General features: G+C 46.2%; 2 protein-coding genes across 5 annotated transcripts in view; one reads left to right on the top strand and one right to left on the bottom strand.

The window, feature by feature from the left end:
* The window catches only part of ko (Stork-head domain-containing protein knockout), a 370,856-nt gene that overhangs the window by 233,329 nt on the left and 118,684 nt on the right, over positions 1 to 18,843 (bottom strand). The window lies entirely within an intron of this gene.
* The window catches only part of LOC142776105 (uncharacterized), a 48,139-nt gene that overhangs the window by 1,226 nt on the left and 28,070 nt on the right, over positions 1 to 18,843 (top strand). Inside the window, exons 2-4 of one of the 4 annotated variants that reach the window (XR_012887309.1) lie at positions 246 to 300; positions 4,012 to 4,083; positions 9,354 to 9,432. Coding sequence is in view for 1 of the 4 variants with exons in the window: in XM_075879082.1 (XP_075735197.1) it covers positions 4,012 to 4,083 (72 nt within the window). In the remaining 3 variants the exon portion in view is untranslated. The remainder of the gene's footprint in view (positions 1 to 245; positions 301 to 4,011; positions 4,084 to 9,353; positions 9,433 to 18,843) is intronic. The other 3 variants (XR_012887311.1, XR_012887310.1, XM_075879082.1) reach the window with 3 other exon arrangements.

The raw sequence follows: 18,843 nt of genomic DNA, 5'->3' as shown, positions 1-18,843 counted from the left end.
GTGCGAGTTCACGGGTTGATCATCCTTCCGCAGTCATCTTGGATTGCTCAGCGCGCCACCTATAGGCCGTGGGCATTGTGAATAGCTCTTCACATCTTGCGATTATCGAGAGTGCGCCTAGCGTTTGTTCTTTATGGAGCACCACTAGCAGCGCGTACGCGTGATATTGCAGAGGCGTGCAAGATTGGGAAGAACAACGTGTTTCTCAAACAATACCACTTTGTATTATTATTTTTATTTTGCAGTGACATCCGTTTTCTTGGCAGTCATCTAGAGCCTGACGAGTTGCACTTCTTTGAGGTACGTGCTCCGCTTCCTCGATGATACAAAATCTATCTCTTTAAAATGTATAAGTTCCGTTATTATGAGCCCTGCATGCTGCCATGGCTGTCGGTGGCATTTTGTTTTGGCCCCGCCGCGGTGGTCTAGTGGCTATAGGTACTCGGCTGCTGATCCGCAGGTCGCGGGATCAAATCCCGGCTGCGGCGGCTGCATTTCCGATGGAGGCGGAAATGTTGTAGGCCCGTGTGCTCAGATTTGGGCGCACGTTAAAGAACCCCAGGTGGTCAAAATTTCCGGAGCCCTCCACTACGGCGTCTTTCATAATCATATGGTGGTTTTGGGACGTTAAACCCCACATATCAATCAATCAACCAGCATTTATGTTTTGGGTATGTAACTCCGTGTTGCATCACGGCGGAAGAAGGGGGGGGGGCAGTGGTGTGGCTTTGGGGGGAGTGGTCGTGTAGCTTGAGGGGGGCTCCTTCTGCACGCCCTTGGTATACACTCGTCCGGTCTTTTGTGTCATCGTTTGCGGGGTGTTTCCGCGCTGCTGACAAGCGTGCACGTTAGTTGGGCACAAGTTTCAAGCAAGAAGGAAAAAGAAAAGAACAACGAACAAACGTATGAGTGAGAAGCTGAGAAGCAAAGAAATAACACGAATGACGCTAGATGTTCTTTAATGGCCGTGGCGACAATGCGAATCTCTCTATAGCAACTTGTCGTGATTGCGACCTCGGTAGCGGTATGGCGAAAGCTGAACCGACCACCTGTGCATTTCGCGTATCCACCGTTGGTAACGTGCGCCGTGCCAGCGCGTTCCTTTGCGCAAGTAGACGTCTAAATGAGCCTGTTCCTTGAGTCACTATATGTGCTTTCTGGTATACAGTATAGTTTGCGTTAGGATATATAGTAGCCGCGGTGCAGACTTGCGAGAGGAGCGCGCGGTGGACAATGACAGTGATTAAGCTGGTGGGCAAAAAAATTACAGTGCGCGCAGTTTGAGATAATGCGCTGCAATAGCGGCGCTCATGCATGCGCGCACACAATCGCGGCAAATTGTTGCGCGACCTTGTCGAAAAGCGTTCGCCTGCACTGCGGCTGTGTTGCCACGAGACGCGATTTCGGCGCTAATGAGTCGGCGCAAACACTGAAACGGGAATTCACCGAAGTGCAGTAAAGTTGCGGGATAAGTAGACAAGTGTGCTCACGAAACGCGCGCATCCTCGCGATTTTTTTTCAACCCGTTCTAGCCTTCTCGTTCTAAACGTAGAGGTCACACTTGTCTAGCTTCTATAGGCGCAAACAAAGCCGCAAATGGAATGAAAAAAAAAAAAAACTTTACTTCAGTCCTGCATGACGCGCTTAGTGCGCAGCGGGCGTCTCCCACGTAGGGACCGACAGCGAAACGAATAAGTAAAAAGAGAACTCCTGGGTGCTTTCGCGATTTCCTTTCGCACAGGCACGCCCTTATAGAAAGCGCGCCCACAACGTTGTGTGCGAAGTTAAAAGGACATCGGACGAAGAAAAAGACCGCAACTTGCTAATGACGGACCACTACGCAAGTGCGCGAACATGAACGCTAACGACATTCAGCTGTATGTGTTGCAGGCGCCGCAGTGAGGCTTCAAGTATAGAAAAACACGCTCGCAGACGCAAGCGGCGAATCGCTCGGCGAGAGCGCCATACGTCATACGCGCCATTGTAAGATCCAAATCAGGGACTGCGGTGCCCGTTACACCCGTTATTAGCCACTTTGCTGGAACTGCCGCTCTTTATTTTGACAATTTGTGCGGTGCTTTTCTATCGTCGTATGAACGCTTCGAACGTATATTGGCGATGCCACGCAGAGCGAGAGAGAGACGCCGCGTGGATATGCTGTCGCGATAGCACAGTACAGAGCGATCAAGGCGGTGGTGCCTGAGTGGAGGACTCTTCCGCGTTTGTATATGTAATACTCCAGGAACTCAATGAAATGTATGCGTATACTTATGCGCCCGAGAAAAAAAAAATCACACGCGTATGTCTCGTGTACGCGCTATGGTATAAACGTCGCCTTATCAGCGTCAGGCATCATCAGGCGCGCTGGAAGAAGGCTGCGTGCACGGCTCTCCCAGTGACCTAAAACGAGTCGCAGTCAGTCGAGCATCCGGCGCACGCCATATCGCTTTCCTGTTTTGAGATCGGGGAGCCATGTATTACTTGAATGGCTTTTCTTTCTCGCTCCTTCAATAGTCTCGACGGAAGGACTCAGATCGAGGCGCAGAGCGGAGACAGCTTGTGTAGGGTTTCGTTTGTTTACAGGCACGCTGGCCCGACAGAGACGAATGCGAGGAAAACTAAACTGACCGCCGGGAAAACCCGAGACACGAGAGGCGCTATGCGGCGAGGCACACGCATGCATCAAGGAAAACAGAACGTGAAGAAGCCGCCAGTGAGAGACACGCCCGAGGGCAGTAGCGATCCTTTTATATATATATATATATATATATATATATATATATATATATATATATCGTGTGCGATAATCGTTCTCGCTACTATAGCTGTATTTACTATTTGTGTCGTGATATATAGGCAAATAGCTACACACAATGCACTGCCGTGAATTATCGCAAATGAATAAATAATATTATGCGTACTATGGCGCAGGTTGTATTCACTGCCCCGGCAGTCCCATTTTGATATGGGACGAAATAAATGTTAAAAAAAAAGAACGCCTGTGAGACATTTGCAGACTCAAGGAGCTGGACATTTATACAAAGTATGCAAAGTTTAGTACTTTACATACGGTGCACGGCCCGGTGTCGGTCCTGCTATAGGCTGGCGCCCACACATCAAGCGAGGCGGTTTAACGACGCGCACCGATAGATTTGCTAAGCCAGCGCCCCCTCTATAGAGGATGCGTTGGCTAAGCCTTCCATATAAAAAAAAGCAGATCTTTCGCGAAATTCATGAGCGCACTATCCTACAAAGTTTGGAATCTTACATCTGCAAACTGTGTTCATGAGGCACGCATGAGATACTGGTTGACCAACTGCTCACAGTGCACGCACGTCGCACACAAAGGCGAGCGATAGCAAACCTCGTGTAATGCCACGGCGTCCCTTTTCCTTAATACACCCTCTTCGTATCTGAGGATTACGAAAGTAACCTGGAAGTGACGCAGATGCATACCATCATGGAGAGTGAAGGAGTGGGTTGGAAGGAGGCCATCAGATGTAGATAAGGATAGCACGATATACTGTCCTGGCAGTAGGTTACTGCGTATCTATACAGACGCCAACTAGGCCGGCAGTGCATCGGTTCCTCGAAGCACAGCGCTCAAAGATGTATCGTTCATTGACCTTTTTTGGTCTTTTTCAGGCCGTGCGACTGTCGTGTCCATCTGCTGGCCAGTATATTTATACAACATTATGGATTCAGCCATATTGTATTATGTGATGGTGCGACGTGTCAAGGTGTGGGTGCACGTGCTAATAATATATATGAGGTTTCACGTGCCAAAACCAGTGTTGGCGGTAACACGTTACAAGTAACGCAGTTACCGGCAATATGTTACATCTTTCGGCAATTTCTTAACGCAGTCGTTACAATTTCGGAATTGTAACGGGTAGCGTACGTGCGTTACCATTTTTTTTCGGTAGCATGTGGTGTCACGTTACTCGTTATTTCCTGATCTTGTGGGTGTCATTTTCTTAGATTTCACAATGACAAATTTTGTTGTCGCAGCGTCGGACTGCTGTCGGCCGGCCAGGCATGGACTAAGAAGGCACGCACGGACCACTTTGGCTGGTGGAAATCGTGGGTACAAATTTTGGAAGACGCGCCGACTCTCTGTAGGAGGAGGGAGGGATATTTTATATTTGATTTAGTGTTTATATCCAATCCACCTACCAACCTCCAGCCCAGGAAGGAACTTAGTTTTCGTTTTAACTGCACAATTTACGAGGGGAAAAAAATCCACCGCGGTTAACAAGGAGACACCAATTTTCTCACGTGCCGTTCCCAAATGCTCACGGCTGTGTGGCACACAAGTGTGACCGTTAGGATGTTGGGCACTAAACGTATGCGCAACAAATAGTAGAGTAACATTGTTTGGAAGTTGTATAGTGAAGGAAACTTTTTAGATAACATCTGTATATGTGACATTTTATTGCGGTTGCTGCATAATATACTTGCTACAAAGCTAATAAGACATCTCAATCAACAAATTTCGCTTCCTCTCTGCAACGGCAGATATACGTTCTTGGTTATTCAACTCCTGAGGGAGCGAGGCTGGTCTTGAAAACCCTCACATAAACGCTCGCAATTTTTCGCAGTAGCTATGCAGGTTGGAATGAAAAAAAAAGTGTTTATTCACTGATATTTTTTCATTGAATATAGGCTACTACAGCATTTCTCCACTATTACAAAAAAAAAAATGTTTGCGCATCTGACATCCACAGTTCAGTGATGCTTTCTTTGTGGGGAGCATGGATGTCATATTGCATGGATGTCATATTGAATGTCATATTGCGTACAAATATTTATTGTTAAATGAGCATTTTGAATATAATATTTGTTTGGGTTAAAATTTCTACGAGAAATATAAATTTCTATTTAAAATTTTTTTAACCTGGGTTCCTGCAGTACAGGCACATTAATGAAAGCTTATGATTGCAGAATGGCGGCAGAGGTAACGCCTGTTGCTTTTTTTTTCAGTAATAATAATTTGTTACATTTTTCATTAGGTAGCGTATAGGTGATAACGCGTCCCTTCTTTTGTATAATGAGTAACGTACTTACTTGCAGTTCTTTTTTTTTTTTGCAACGCACAGAACACTGGTCAGTTCGTAGATAAGATTATGAGGCACTCCACAGTCAAGGGTTTCAGAAATTGTGTACCTCTATAGGGTTATGCAACAGGCACCTGCATGTGCCTAAGTACATGGGCCTCCAGAATTTCGCCTACTTCGATATGCGAGCACCGCGGCTTATTGGCCTATACAGAAGACGTAGCTTTCTTTTGTTCGGACAAACGAAGTGTCGAGAATGTCAACAATAGCTAAACTCGGCATTGTATAAGGAGCTCCTTTAAACTCATGTAAGAGTTAAGGATTATATTTGGATCATGGGGTAGTACGCCAGACAAGTTCGCATAAATCAATTAGACTCGTCGTCCATCAACGTATATTTGGTGTGCCACTATAGATGCGTATTAGCGACAAGCCCAGACATCTGTTCCACATCGCCTTCTATCTTTGGGAGAGCTTAAGCATGCAATACATTTTTAGCTACAAATCGTTACAATGTATTGTAACGTATTCACTGCGCTCGATCTTACATACAGCATAGCGTGAGAACAAAACGACGCCACAGAGACAAGAGGGACACGAAGTGTGTCTGTGTCGTCACAAACACGTGTCGTGTGTCATCTTTGTGTCGTCACGGACACAGGCCAGTGAGGAATGGAGGGCAGGGGTTAATTAGTTGATCTATATATGTGGCAAAGAGTTTCAAGGTTTTTCTTTTTCTTTTGCGACAATTCTCATCCCATAATTCGATCCTTCTTGTAGATTACATTTGTTAATACCTTACCTTACTTCATTGTTTCTTCAGATTTCTCTGTACGCCCGTGTTTCTGCGGCTCTATGCAGGAAGTTCTGATCACTGTCCGGTTTCTCAAAGTCCAATGTTTCTATAGAATACTTATACACATTGATTGATATGTGGGGTTTAACGTCCCAAAACCACCATATGATTATGAGAGACGCCGAAGTGGAGGGCTCCGGAAATTTCGACCACCTGGGGTTCTTTAACGTGCACCCAAATCTGAGCACACGGGCCTACACCATTTCCGCCTCCATCGGAAATGCAGCCGCCGCAGCCGGGATTCGAACCCGCGACCTGCGGGTCAGCAGCCGAGTACCTTAGCCACTAGACCACCGCGGCGGGGCATACTTATACACATTATCGCGCAGAAAGCTCTATAAAGATTTGTTATCCATGCTTCTTCTACCTCCAGTTCACTACTCATTATATTTCAACCTTCCAGAACAGTATGTACGAAAACGAGTCCGGAAAATGTATACTTCTCCTGAAACTAAAATCTTCTTTTATAGCTTCATACAGATACGCTGTCGAGAAAACCATGGTTTCAAAAGAAAGGTATATTTATTCTTCGGTTAATTGCCGTCTCTGCGATGTACCAGAGAAAATAGAACAATGCTTTATTAGCTGCTAAGATGCCATTCTGTTTTAAAACATCCTTCGACAAACCATTAAAAAAGATTTTAACATTAATTCACATACTATACGTCGCCTTTTCTGAACATGTCTTGATGAAGTGCCTTTTGGTATCCTCTTTCTTATGAGACTGCGCAGCCTGTGAAAAACGCGCATGCAAGACCGTGATGCCCAACCAACGACTGCTTCAAGTATGCCTTTCGTGCGTATGGCCCTTCAGTTAAAGACATTTCTGAAGAACTTGACTTCAAACCAGACTGGCACCCCATCTTCATGAGGTGCTCTTCTAATTTAACCTTTCGAATAACTTTTCTTCTTTTTTTTTTGGACTTGCTCAGTATATATTTACGTATTTAAATGTTTGTGCAGTAGTTGTGCGATTACTGTCGCTTGGTGAGTGTATAACTATACGTCAATGCTGTAATTCCAAATACGCATTATAATAAATACTATAAAAAAGATAATTCGTTAGTGCTTATCGCAACACTTTTTCACCGACGCATCTTGTCAGACAGGAGCACCGAACAACCTCATAAGTTGGACGCGTTCTACAGTCATAAAATATTGTTCCACGTGACTTCAGAAGGAACGAAAGATCATAAACAGTTGCTGGTGATCAACAACAGCGACCGCGTAGCCATTACGACAATTTATAGGCTGACACGGAAACCCCAAGTGTTGCTATGTCTAACAAATAACGCAGATATAGCGTATACGCATACATTAAACTAAGCAAATAATGTGCGTTAACCTATCGCATATCGTATATCACAGAAACCCAATAGCGTGTACGAAGCACGTGCAGTGATCGAGGACACTTATTTCCTCACGTAACGCGTTCGCGCTTGCTTGAATACGATTTACAGCAACGCTGCATTATAGTTCAATATGGAAGGCCCAGCAGAAAGCGATATTTTTGCGTTATCTTATCCTTTGACTGTTGCCCCGCCGCAGTGGTTTAGTGGCTAAGGTACTCAGCTGCTGACCCGCAGGTAGCGGGATCAAATCCCGGCTGCGGTGGCTTCATTTCCGATGGAGACGGAAATGTAAGCCCGTGTGCTCAGATTTGAGTGCAAGAACCCCAGGTGGTCGAAATTTCCGGAGCCTTTCACTACGGCGTCTCTCATAATCATATGGTGCTTTTGGGACGTTAAACACCACATAGCAGTATACCCTTTGACTGCTAGCCTTACTGGTTGAAAAATTATGCTGGCGCGAAAAATTCTCGCCACGTTTTTTATGTTTTTATACTTTCCCAATCACCTTCTTTAGTGGTCAATCGCCGACAATTGTCTTGCACTTAGAGCCTTTCCACAATCCCCAGTATAGCACTTGGAATGACTCCAATTTTTTCTGAGCTTCAATGTGATAATAAGGATTTATCTCTAGATTTCGATCCCGAAACTGCCAGTAATAGACACGCGCCGCATGTGCAACATATATAGGATTACAATTTTACTGCAAATACGGGAGAACGGAATATACAGCGTATCCGACCCTGCAGCTTCTTCCGATATGTGCAGCGTCCGGATACGTACGACTACCCCAGATGACGGCGATGGTGGCATTATGAAAGGGTAGATTGCCGGACGCGCATGTCTTTACGTATAGTTAATTACAAACGAGACGGCGGTCTTGAAGCGCGCGGCTGGGTGTGTTCGCCCGGCAAGGCGTCATACGCCATTGATGAAGAGGAAGCGGCTCTGAGTAATATGAGCTTTAGACAGGATGCGATCGTCAACAACAAGGTCAGCTTGGAAGCAGCAGACAAGTTATGGGATCCCACATACTCGCGCACACAGACGGGCACACAGCGTTCGTTGTGGGTCACCTGCGCCCAAGTTGGCGCAGCTCGGCAAACATCTCATTTGTCGCGCACCGAACGAGCATCGATGTGAACGACTCAATGCGGCGCACCGATGCGGCACGCGTTGGAAGGAATCGCGGCGCCAGAACGGCAGGGCAGCAGCGGTCAGCAAGCCGTCGGGGCCACTCGTTGCGTTCCGTCAGTGCGCGGCCGTTTCGAGACGACGGCACCCGGAAGAGGCGCAGCTTTCGGCGGGTGACCGACAGCTGCGCATCTCGGGGGCTGCTGGTGCCCTCGACTGTGTTGGCAGGAAGCCTCCAGGCAGCCGTGTATTACCACGGGCGCAGACGCGGAACAGCGGCCGCACAACCCGGCCTTTCTCTCCACCGCGAGCATGCACACGTATAGAGTTGTCAATACGCCTTCGTCTGCGAAGGTGAAGCTTGTCTGCGTATACCTTTTTCGTTGCAGCGCCGAGAGTAAGCCGGAGTTTTAAGCGCTCGCCCACTTTTTACGACCTTGCTTTCCGGAGGAGCGAACCGTGGATGTGTATATAGCACCGAACTTGTAAGTGCGCATGAAGTGAGCATGAAGAAATGCGCTTTCGACTGGTTTAGCTGAGAGAAAATCGAAACGTCTCCCCCCTCCACCCTCGAGAAAAAATTTTGGTTATGCCATGTCGCTCTCTTAGATTGCAGATTGGATATCTGAATGATACTACTAATAATAAAGCACGCCGTTACGGAAATGTTACCTGAATATATACAGGGTGTTTCAGCTAAAAAGCACCAAGCAATAAAAATTGAAAGTGACTGCTACGCGTCTCTAGCTAGCGCAGTATTGTTCTTAGATGTATGTAGCACGTCAGAATAATTTTTTTTTTGATCCGCCAAACATGGTAATTAACAAAGATTACATAATAAGCGTTTTAAATACTGACTCCAGAGAAAAAATTCAATACAAGACTTGTAGCTCTTATCCAGAAATAACAAAATTTTCAAGTTGCGGTAAGATAACGCCGGTTAATTTTTTTTTTCAGGGTTTGTTTAAAAGACGCAACGTTCAGAAAATACCCCCTGATTGCCGCCTAACGCGCGGCGCTTTGAGTGCCCTGAATGGTAAGTTCAACAAATTAGCAAAGGCTTGTCACGCAAGAAGGTCGCTTGAACAGGCTATTGGTGACTACGATAGACATTAAGTGATGGTTGGATGGTACCATTAAAAAAAGGAAGGGGGGCGAAAGAACAAAACAAAGACAATAAACTTCGACGAAAAAGGGGCGTAGTTTACAATTGTTAGATTCTTCCTAACTGGAGCAATTCAATAGCCCACAATTTTTTTGTGATGCAGGCACAGCTCACCGTTATTAATTAAAGTGGGCAAGAAAGTACGCGCCAGGGGCATGGCGCGTTTCACAATAATTTGAAGCGTTCTGTTGATTTGCTTGAGATGACTGGGTTTGAGGTGTATGAAATTTGAATTTTGATTCGTTTAGTGGATCAACAGCGACGAACCACGAAAAACAACGAAGGAAGCCCTTTGTTTCCTTTTCATTATGTTGTGGCGGATTTTCAGCTCGAATGGTTCACCTGTGAGAATACTTTAAATAGATTAATACAAAATCGGTGGAAAATAAGGTTTATTTTCGTGCAAATAACGTCTTTTCCGATGTCATAGATACCAAGGAGCAGGAACCGTAATAAGCTATACGGTGACACAACGCTATAAAAAAGTTTCTCCTTTCTTGAACGCTAAGGTAATGCGTTGAGCGGATACTTCCGTTGTATCGTGTGTGTCCGGCAATGTTGGTCTTCCTGAATAGATAAAATGTAAAGACCGAGAAACTCCGCCATGATTCAAGCATAATTGACTCGCATTTTGTTACCACACTCACCTTTAGTGAAAGTATGTCATTGTTTCCATCATATTTCATCAACATGCACCTCTGTGTCGACGCTATACTTATAAAACGAAATGGACATGAAAGGTGAAAAGTGTGGGCGGGACGACGGTAATGGGAAAAGGGGAATATCGCATACGTTTCTTGTTCTTCTTTACCAGTCACCATAATTGTTCGAATTGCTGCTGCTATGAACTGTCACTGCGTAAAGCCTTTCTTTTGTCTCACAGCACCAGCGCCGAGGAGTCCTTGTTTTCTTCACACACACCACTCCCCCCCCCCCCCCTTTTTTTTTTCTAAGCCAACTCCGTCGCTCTTTTTTTGCCGCAGTCGATCTCTATTAACACCTTGCCAAGGCGGTGCTCGTCCATCATAATCACGCGGCTAATTAATATCAGACTCCTTCCCCGAGGAACATTACCTACGCCATGCTCAACTGCTCTGCAACCGCCCAATTCATATCAGCTCCAGAAATACCCGTCAAAATCCTCACTTAACCTACTTTGCATATTGACAACGTTAGCCAATTGCAACGAATGAGCCTTTCTATTCATGTTGTGCCCCACATATTACGCAGCTGTGCGTTTGTATATATATATCGTTTCCTGCTCACGGCTGGTTATTTTTTCATCCACTTTTCTTTCTTATTTACATTCCATTGGTTCTAATAACTTCCCCTGTACATTCATTGGCATTACTGTCTGTTAGATCGCATTAATATTGTGTCAAAACACGGAAAAACGAGCCCTTAGGTATACACTTCTTTACCTTATATATATATATATATATATATATATATATATATATATATATATATATATATATATATATATATATATATATATATATATATATATATATATATATATATATATATATATGTTACAAGCTGCCACTCTAGCGTCGCCAGCGCGAAGTCGGCGACGGGAATGACAGCAGGTTGGTTCGTTCCGTACGCAAGCAGAGACAGTGAAGAGATCAGAGACGTGGGAAAACAAAACAAACTTTACTCTAGTGATATTGCAGCAAGACGGGATCGAATACAACACTTCAATACAACTAAAAAGGTACATCGACACTTGATATAACTAAAGAAATATATAACAGAAACAATAAATCAGCTTACGAGAGAGAACTATTACAAACTACACAAACTAATAACAATAGAACGACGGAGTAGAAAGTTCGAAGATATAAACAGGTGAAGGCATACGTGTGATGACCGGCAGCGTTGTGTCCCCGACGATCGGATGCGAGAAGTCGAAGAGAGTTCTGGCACGACTGCGATGTCGGCGGTGTTGCAACGCTGGTGGCTCCGGGAGGCTAGTGCTTGCAGGTGACTTCGAGCAGGTTGAGCTAACTCGAGGCGAAGTCCCGATGTCTACGTTGCAGACGTTAATATCGCGTCACAACTAGACGAACGGCTAAGTTTAGGTGGCCAGCCGATACAGAGCCACACTAAAAACTTCTAGAAGAGATGCTTGTTGATCTGTTTCTACACCATCTTGGTCAGCGACTAGTCTGCCTAGCAGGGCAAATACCTGCGCTTAAATCCCCCTCGTGTCTCCTCGCTCTTTTCCTTGGGGACAAGAGACCTCTACCTGGGTCCAATCATGCGCGTTTAATTGAGGGGAAACTCCGCCCCAAAAATATTTTGACCCCACCCCTTTTTAATAGGGAGAGGGCCCGCAACTAGCGAGAGTGACAACCTGTCGGGTTGTTGTCATACGGCTTGGCCACCAGAGCGTTTCCCACGCTTTTTTCCGTGGGAACGGTCAACCACTTAGCTCTCAGCCGGGCGTCTTGTAGTCTAATCCTTGTACAGGGTATACCGCGGCCTTCTACGACCTTGCAGACGTCGCCACGGTTACAAAAGGATTAACTGTCGGCGGCGACGTTCTAAGGAGAGCACCCCCATTTTGCACTTATCGGTTCCCTTTCATGTGCCGCCGTTTCTCACGGTCAGTCGGGGAGTACGGCGCCCGTTAATTGCCGTGACGCGGTGTCGCCGAAAATAGCCGTCCGTGACATTGCCCCCCACTTTCAGAATGTTATTCATAACATTTGTTCACACGGAGGGGAATTTTTTTCGACAACAAGGAACAAAACACCCCCAACAAGGGAGGCATGAGGACTGTCCCTCTCATACACAACATACATAGGCAGAGTGCATCAAAGTAACAACAAAAGGAAAAACAAACAATGGTTAGAGTACCAGCTTCATTTACACGCAACAATATCAATGCGCCATACAAACAAGAAGAGGAAATAGCCGTGTACGGCAGCCATCAATACAGAATACACTGCCCGAATGTATACTACAAAATAAAACGGAACAGGTGCGCTCCTCAACTGTAGTGCAATCCTTCAATGTGCATCACAGCAAGTAAAAACAACCAATGCACCAAGCAACAAGAAAATAACTCAAAATACACTTCTTATACAATGAAATACGTACATACAAACAGAAAACAACCGACGGAAGGAAAAAAAAATAACATGCTCATAGACCTCAATTCTCAATGCGCGCAACGACAACTGTACCGTGTCACGCCAATCTTAATCAATTTACGAAATCATTTGGTTTATGCTAACATCTTCCTCAATTGCTCATTCATGCCACATCCCCATGGCCGTGAAGGCGTACGATGAACCTTTGAAAAAAAACTAGAAAAGTGACACATTTTCTCGGTTTTTACCTTATGCAAATTTTCGCACTCATGATTAAACTAATTCGATGCTAACTTTCAGCTTTTGGCTCGGCGGTTTTCCTTTTGAAAACTTTACATCAAATCTTGTAACCTATACAAATTTAAAACGACTCAAACATGAATCTCCAATGTTGCCCTGAATAATTATACTTAGTACGCGCGTGCAACAATTACTCAACTGACCGTGCCCCCTTTTCTGCAATAGATTCGCCTGAATCGCACCCGATGGGGTCGCGGTCCCGGCGGTTTTTTCGAACACGCCAGAGGATACAAAATGCACAACTCTAAGCAGTGCACTGCCGTCACACCTCATTTTCCACTTTGGCCTGTTCCCCTCAGGAATTTGAAAGGGACGCCAGAAACAGGGGGAAAACTGGTGCCACTGTCCCTTTGTGTTCGCCCCGACGCGGTTTTTAGCTTTTGTGATCTTTCGACGTTGACCCTTCGGACAAGGTCGCCTTCCTGAAGTTGTCGAACTAAAACGCGCCTTTCGTTTGGGTGATGCACCTCCCTTTCCTCCTCCAAAGCTGGCTCGCCGCTTGTGCCAGGCTGAACGCCACCATTGACGTTTCCTAAAACTGATTGAATGCCTACCCCTTCGTCTTTCTGGCGACGGGGTGGAACTAGTCCTAGGCTTACGCAGAGCCAAACGCTTTGGCTTCTTAGTTTTTCCGCGATGTTTGCTTGCCTCTTTTCTCTCGATGCCATCATCATGTCGTGTCGTGACCTCAGAAGTCGGGAAGCTCGTTGGAGCTAGTGCTAGGTCTTCCCTCCCGCTAGCGCTTTTCGAACTCTTCGTCACGACGGACTGTTGGGCCAAATTATCTTTGTCAATGCTGATGAAACCATTAACTGGGCCCTCTCCGATGGCATCGCTGCATTCCTGAAGCGTCGCGTTCTCGCTGTGTTTAGCCACTGTGCTAACCCTATCTGCATGTGACGATCTCGAGACGTCCTCTCGAGGCATGAGGATGGTTTCCAGCTTCTTACTGAGTCCATTAGGGCTGCTGGCACACACCTCATCCTCGCTAGGACCGTTTTTTGATACTGTCTCTACCTCGAGACCGGCCAAGGCCTCGTTCTCTACATCATTTATATGGAGGCATTCGAGAATATGCGGGCCCTTTTCTAGCGCGATTTCTGGTTCTGGCGTTTCCTGCCACACTTTAACGTCCAGCGCTTTCCGATGCGCCTCGCTTTCAGACTGCTGTCTTTCTGTTTCGCGCTTTCTTTCAGACTCTTGTCTGAGCTGCTCTTCTTTTGTCGAGACCGAAGTTCCGAACGTCCGGAACATCTCTGCCTTAACTACCTCGTTGTTCGCGTTCTGCTGACTGCGTCGCGCAACAGCTTCATTTGCCTCGCAAGGCAGAACTGTGAGTAGCCCTTGACACCATGTGTCTCGCTCAAATGACAGTTTCTCGCCGGCATCGCCGTGCTCACTGCTGGATCGGCTAACCCTGCTACCCTCGATGAGGCGAATCTTTAATTGCAGTAACTGCACTTCCCGTTCTCCGGCTTCCCTTGCCGCTTCTCGTTCTTTCGCCCTTTCTTTGCGCGCTCTCTCTCTTTCTTCCCTTGCCGCTTCTCGTTCTTTCGCCCTTTCTTCGCGCTCTCTCTCCCTTTCTTTTTCCCTTTTCTCTCGGGCCCGTGCCCGCTCTTCTCTGGCTAACGCCAGCGCCTGTTCCTGCTGCTCCTTAACACATTGTCTCAGTTCGGCGCCCTCGAGGCCTAACTGTTTACCGTGCGCGATCCACTTATCAAAATCCATACACTCCATGCTGCAGCTGTCACTATAAAAACAGCGTAATCATTGCAGGATGCAACCGCTTCAACTGTGCGGCTCTATCACCACGCTGTCCGCACGGTTCTCGTTCACCCCTCACTGTCTTACTCTTTGTACGGAACGTCCTGTCTCGCGGACGCCAGTTTTGTTACAAGCTGCCACTCTAGCGTCGCCAGCGCGAAGTCGGCGACGGGAATGACAGCAGGTTGGTTCGTTCCGTACGCAAGCAGAGACAGTGAAGAGATCAGAGACGTGGGAAAACAAAACAAACTTTACTCTAGTGATATTGCAGCAAGACGGGATCGAATACAACACTTCAATACAACTAAAAAGGTACATCGACACTTGATATAACTAAAGAAATATATAACAGAAACAATAAATCAGCTTACGAGAGAGAACTATTACAAACTACACAAACTAATAACAATAGAACGACGGAGTAGAAAGTTCGAAGATATAAACAGGTGAAGGCATACGTGTGATGACCGGCAGCGTTGTGTCCCCGACGATCGGATGCGAGAAGTCGAAGAGAGTTCTGGCACGACTGCGATGTCGGCGGTGTTGCAACGCTGGTGGCTCCGGGAGGCTAGTGCTTGCAGGTGACTTCGAGCAGGTTGAGCTAACTCGAGGCGAAGTCCCGATGTCTACGTTGCAGACGTTAATATCGCGTCACAACTAGACGAACGGCTAAGTTTAGGTGGCCAGCCGATACAGAGCCACACTAAAAACTTCTAGAAGAGATGCTTGTTGATCTGTTTCTACACCATCTTGGTCAGCGACTAGTCTGCCTAGCAGGGCAAATACCTGCGCTTAAATCCCCCTCGTGTCTCCTCGCTCTTTTCCTTGGGGACAAGAGACCTCTACCTGGGTCCAATCATGCGCGTTTAATTGAGGGGAAACTCCGCCCCAAAAATATTTTGACCCCACCCCTTTTTAATAGGGAGAGGGCCCGCAACTAGCGAGAGTGACAACCTGTCGGGTTGTTGTCATACGGCTTGGCCACCAGAGCGTTTCCCACGCTTTTTTCCGTGGGAACGGTCAACCACTTAGCTCTCAGCCGGGCGTCTTGTAGTCTAATCCTTGTACAGGGTATACCGCGGCCTTCTACGACCTTGCAGACGTCGCCACGGTTACAAAAGGATTAACTGTCGGCGGCGACGTTCTAAGGAGAGCACCCCCATTTTGCACTTATCGGTTCCCTTTCATGTGCCGCCGTTTCTCACGGTCAGTCGGGGAGTACGGCGCCCGTTAATTGCCGTGACGCGGTGTCGCCGAAAATAGCCGTCCGTGACAATATATATATATATATATATGGGATATGGCACAACGGGAGCGTTGTCAACAAGGATAAATATATTTATTTCCCAACAGTTTCGGGAGGGGACCTCCCTTCATCAGGGGATGAGTTATACTGACATGAACTTCCTTGCTGCCGCGTCCCTCTCGCCTTGAAAGACGTTTGCGAGAGTGAGAGGGAACTGGAAAAAGGAAAAAAAAAAGAGAGAGAAAAAAGACGAAAAAAGAAAGAAAATAAAGAAAGTACTTTCTTTATTTTCTTTCTTTTTTCGTCTTTTTTCTCTCTCTTTTTTTTTTCTTCTTCCAGTTCCCTCTCACTCTCGCAAACGTCTTTCAAGGCGAGAGGGACGCGGCAGCAAGGAAGTTCATGTCAGTATAACTCATCCCCTGATGAAGGGAGGTCCCCTCCCGAAACTGTTGGGAAATAAATATATTTATCCTTGTTGACAACGCTCCCGTTGTGCCATATCCCATACCTTCACGAAGACTAACTGGCCCATTGAATTATTACTCCCACTATATATATATATATATATATATATATATATATATATATATATATATATATATATATATATATATATTCTTTCTAGTTTTTTCTGACTATATGAGTCCCACAACATCGTGGTTTCCCAATTATTTAGAGCAGTCAATTTGCGCCTGTGTGACGCTTGGAGAAAAGCAATGACAAGTTAACTTCTTCCTTATTTTCAGTAGCATTACCACGACGCAGCGTCGAGCATGCACAACTCGTGACTGCGTGAGCCGCCCGAGGGCACCGCAGCGCGGCGCGCTTCTGTGGCAGCCATTACCTCAGTACAGAGGTATATAGTTTCGGCGCACTGCACAGTTCCCGACCTATAATAACGGCGAAGGTCGTCGGCGAAATTAAGACGAAGCGTATAGGCCACGCATGCCGCACTGCGCGGTAAACATGTATATGGCTATGCGCACGCAACAGTATTCCTCAACCGACAGCCACCGCCTCCCAGTGTTCTGGCTATCCTTGATGCCCCTTGTGCGGTTGCCTGTTCATAGACAACTTTTCCGTGTCTTATCCTACAAATGTCTCATCAATTAGCCCAACGGTTCAAGCATAGACTGTTGGTGGAACGCCTTCGTGCCGTTCACACAGAGACGCACAGTTGAAAACACACACATGCGCACGTAAACGTAAAGAGAGAGAAATAGAGATTACAAAATCTGTCTTATGGGTCAGCAAGCTGCCCATTCGGAAAAATCGCTTCAGCCAAAAACGAGTCGCAGTCGCCGGGAGTAAATCAATCTCCCCGCACTTTCACTATCCCTGTGAGCACAGCAGCTCACTGCATACGTTGTGTCTTAAGAATGCCTTCTACATGAACAGCTTGACAGTGGACACATCTCAAGCGCATTTATTATCACTCAGACTGTGAAGCAACAATATAGGACCCCTTTACAAATAATAACATTCTAAATACAGGAAATGTCGACAAGAAAAAACAGCCATACAGTTCATTTATGACAGTTTCCGATGCAGCTCAGTGACTGAACAACTGGCTCACTCTAAGCCGATCACTTATAAGAAAGAAACCGCTCATTATGTGTAAAATCCATATATCAATAAGTTAAGGGGCACCATAGCGACGACATTTGCAACAGGTCCTTGCGTTTCCTTCCAGTTATACTGATCACGCCAAAGACATGAACAATCGGTAAGACCATTTCGTTCTAATAATGACTATTTGAAGTAGTTATTGTTCTGCGCAAACCGTCAGAGGGCGCAATAACGTTAGCAGCTACTCTTCGTCAGAATTTTCATAGAGGGCAAAATACTGTATGCCCGTGTGGTCAGATTTGGGCGCACGTTAAATAACTTCAGGTGGTCAAAATTATATATATATATATATATATATATATATATATATATATATATATATATATATATATATATATACCTTTAATGTTTATTTTTTGCTCTTGCTCTCTACACTTGTTTTCTCGCCCATCAAGTTCGTAAGTTCGTGCATCATCAAATCAGTGCATGTGATCCTCTGGTAGCGAAGCAGAAGGGGAAGGCCATGAAGAAGAGAACGAAGATACCGTGTGCTGGTTCATGACGAAGATAATTTTCTATCAATACAACAAACGGCCGACCTCGATCTCAACATCGCTGCTGCGATAATGTCGCACACCTGGCGTGGCCCTGAAGGTATTAGACCACACCATGTTACGACCAGCGACGACTACGAGTAACTATAGGTGCTGATCAACGTGGCTAAAAGCAAGGTTGTCGTCAAGTGCAACTGTAAAGTGTATACGGCAAAAACGTCGCCGTGCGCGCGGTCTTCACGATACGAAACCGTCCGCCTGCAGCGCCCAACGACCACATGCACAAGCAGTGTAGGTCACGAAACCTTCGCGGGGAGTGAGCTGTAGAGACGCTACACGCTGTCGATCGTACCTCTCCGTAACCTCTGATCCACACTGTTGGCGGCCTTGCCCGTTGTGCAGGTCACATAACTTCGCTGCCTTCACCTGATTGTTATGTGGGGTTTAACGTCCCAAAACCACTATTTGATTATGAGAGACGCCGTAGTGGAGGGCTCCGGAAATTTTGACCACCTGGGGTTCTTTAACGTGAACCCAAATCTGAGCACACTCGCTGCCTTCACTTGGCAATAAAATCTGTCGCTGTGTGCCCTGCCACGTCCCTATCACGTATGCGCCGCAAAGCCTTGCCTGCACACCTCCACCACACGCTGCAGCGCATCTGGAATTTAAGCGCGTTCAGTGTCACCTTCCCCTCCCCTTTTAACTCCCATTCGACTGATCCATTCAGTCACCTGGTGTGTCG

Source organism: Rhipicephalus microplus, chromosome X (genome assembly GCF_043290135.1).
Source record: "Rhipicephalus microplus isolate Deutch F79 chromosome X, USDA_Rmic, whole genome shotgun sequence".
Classification (NCBI taxonomy): domain Eukaryota; kingdom Metazoa; phylum Arthropoda; class Arachnida; order Ixodida; family Ixodidae; genus Rhipicephalus; species Rhipicephalus microplus.
The sequence above is the reverse complement of the archived record's forward strand: the minus strand, read 5'-3'. Positions and strand labels throughout refer to the sequence as shown.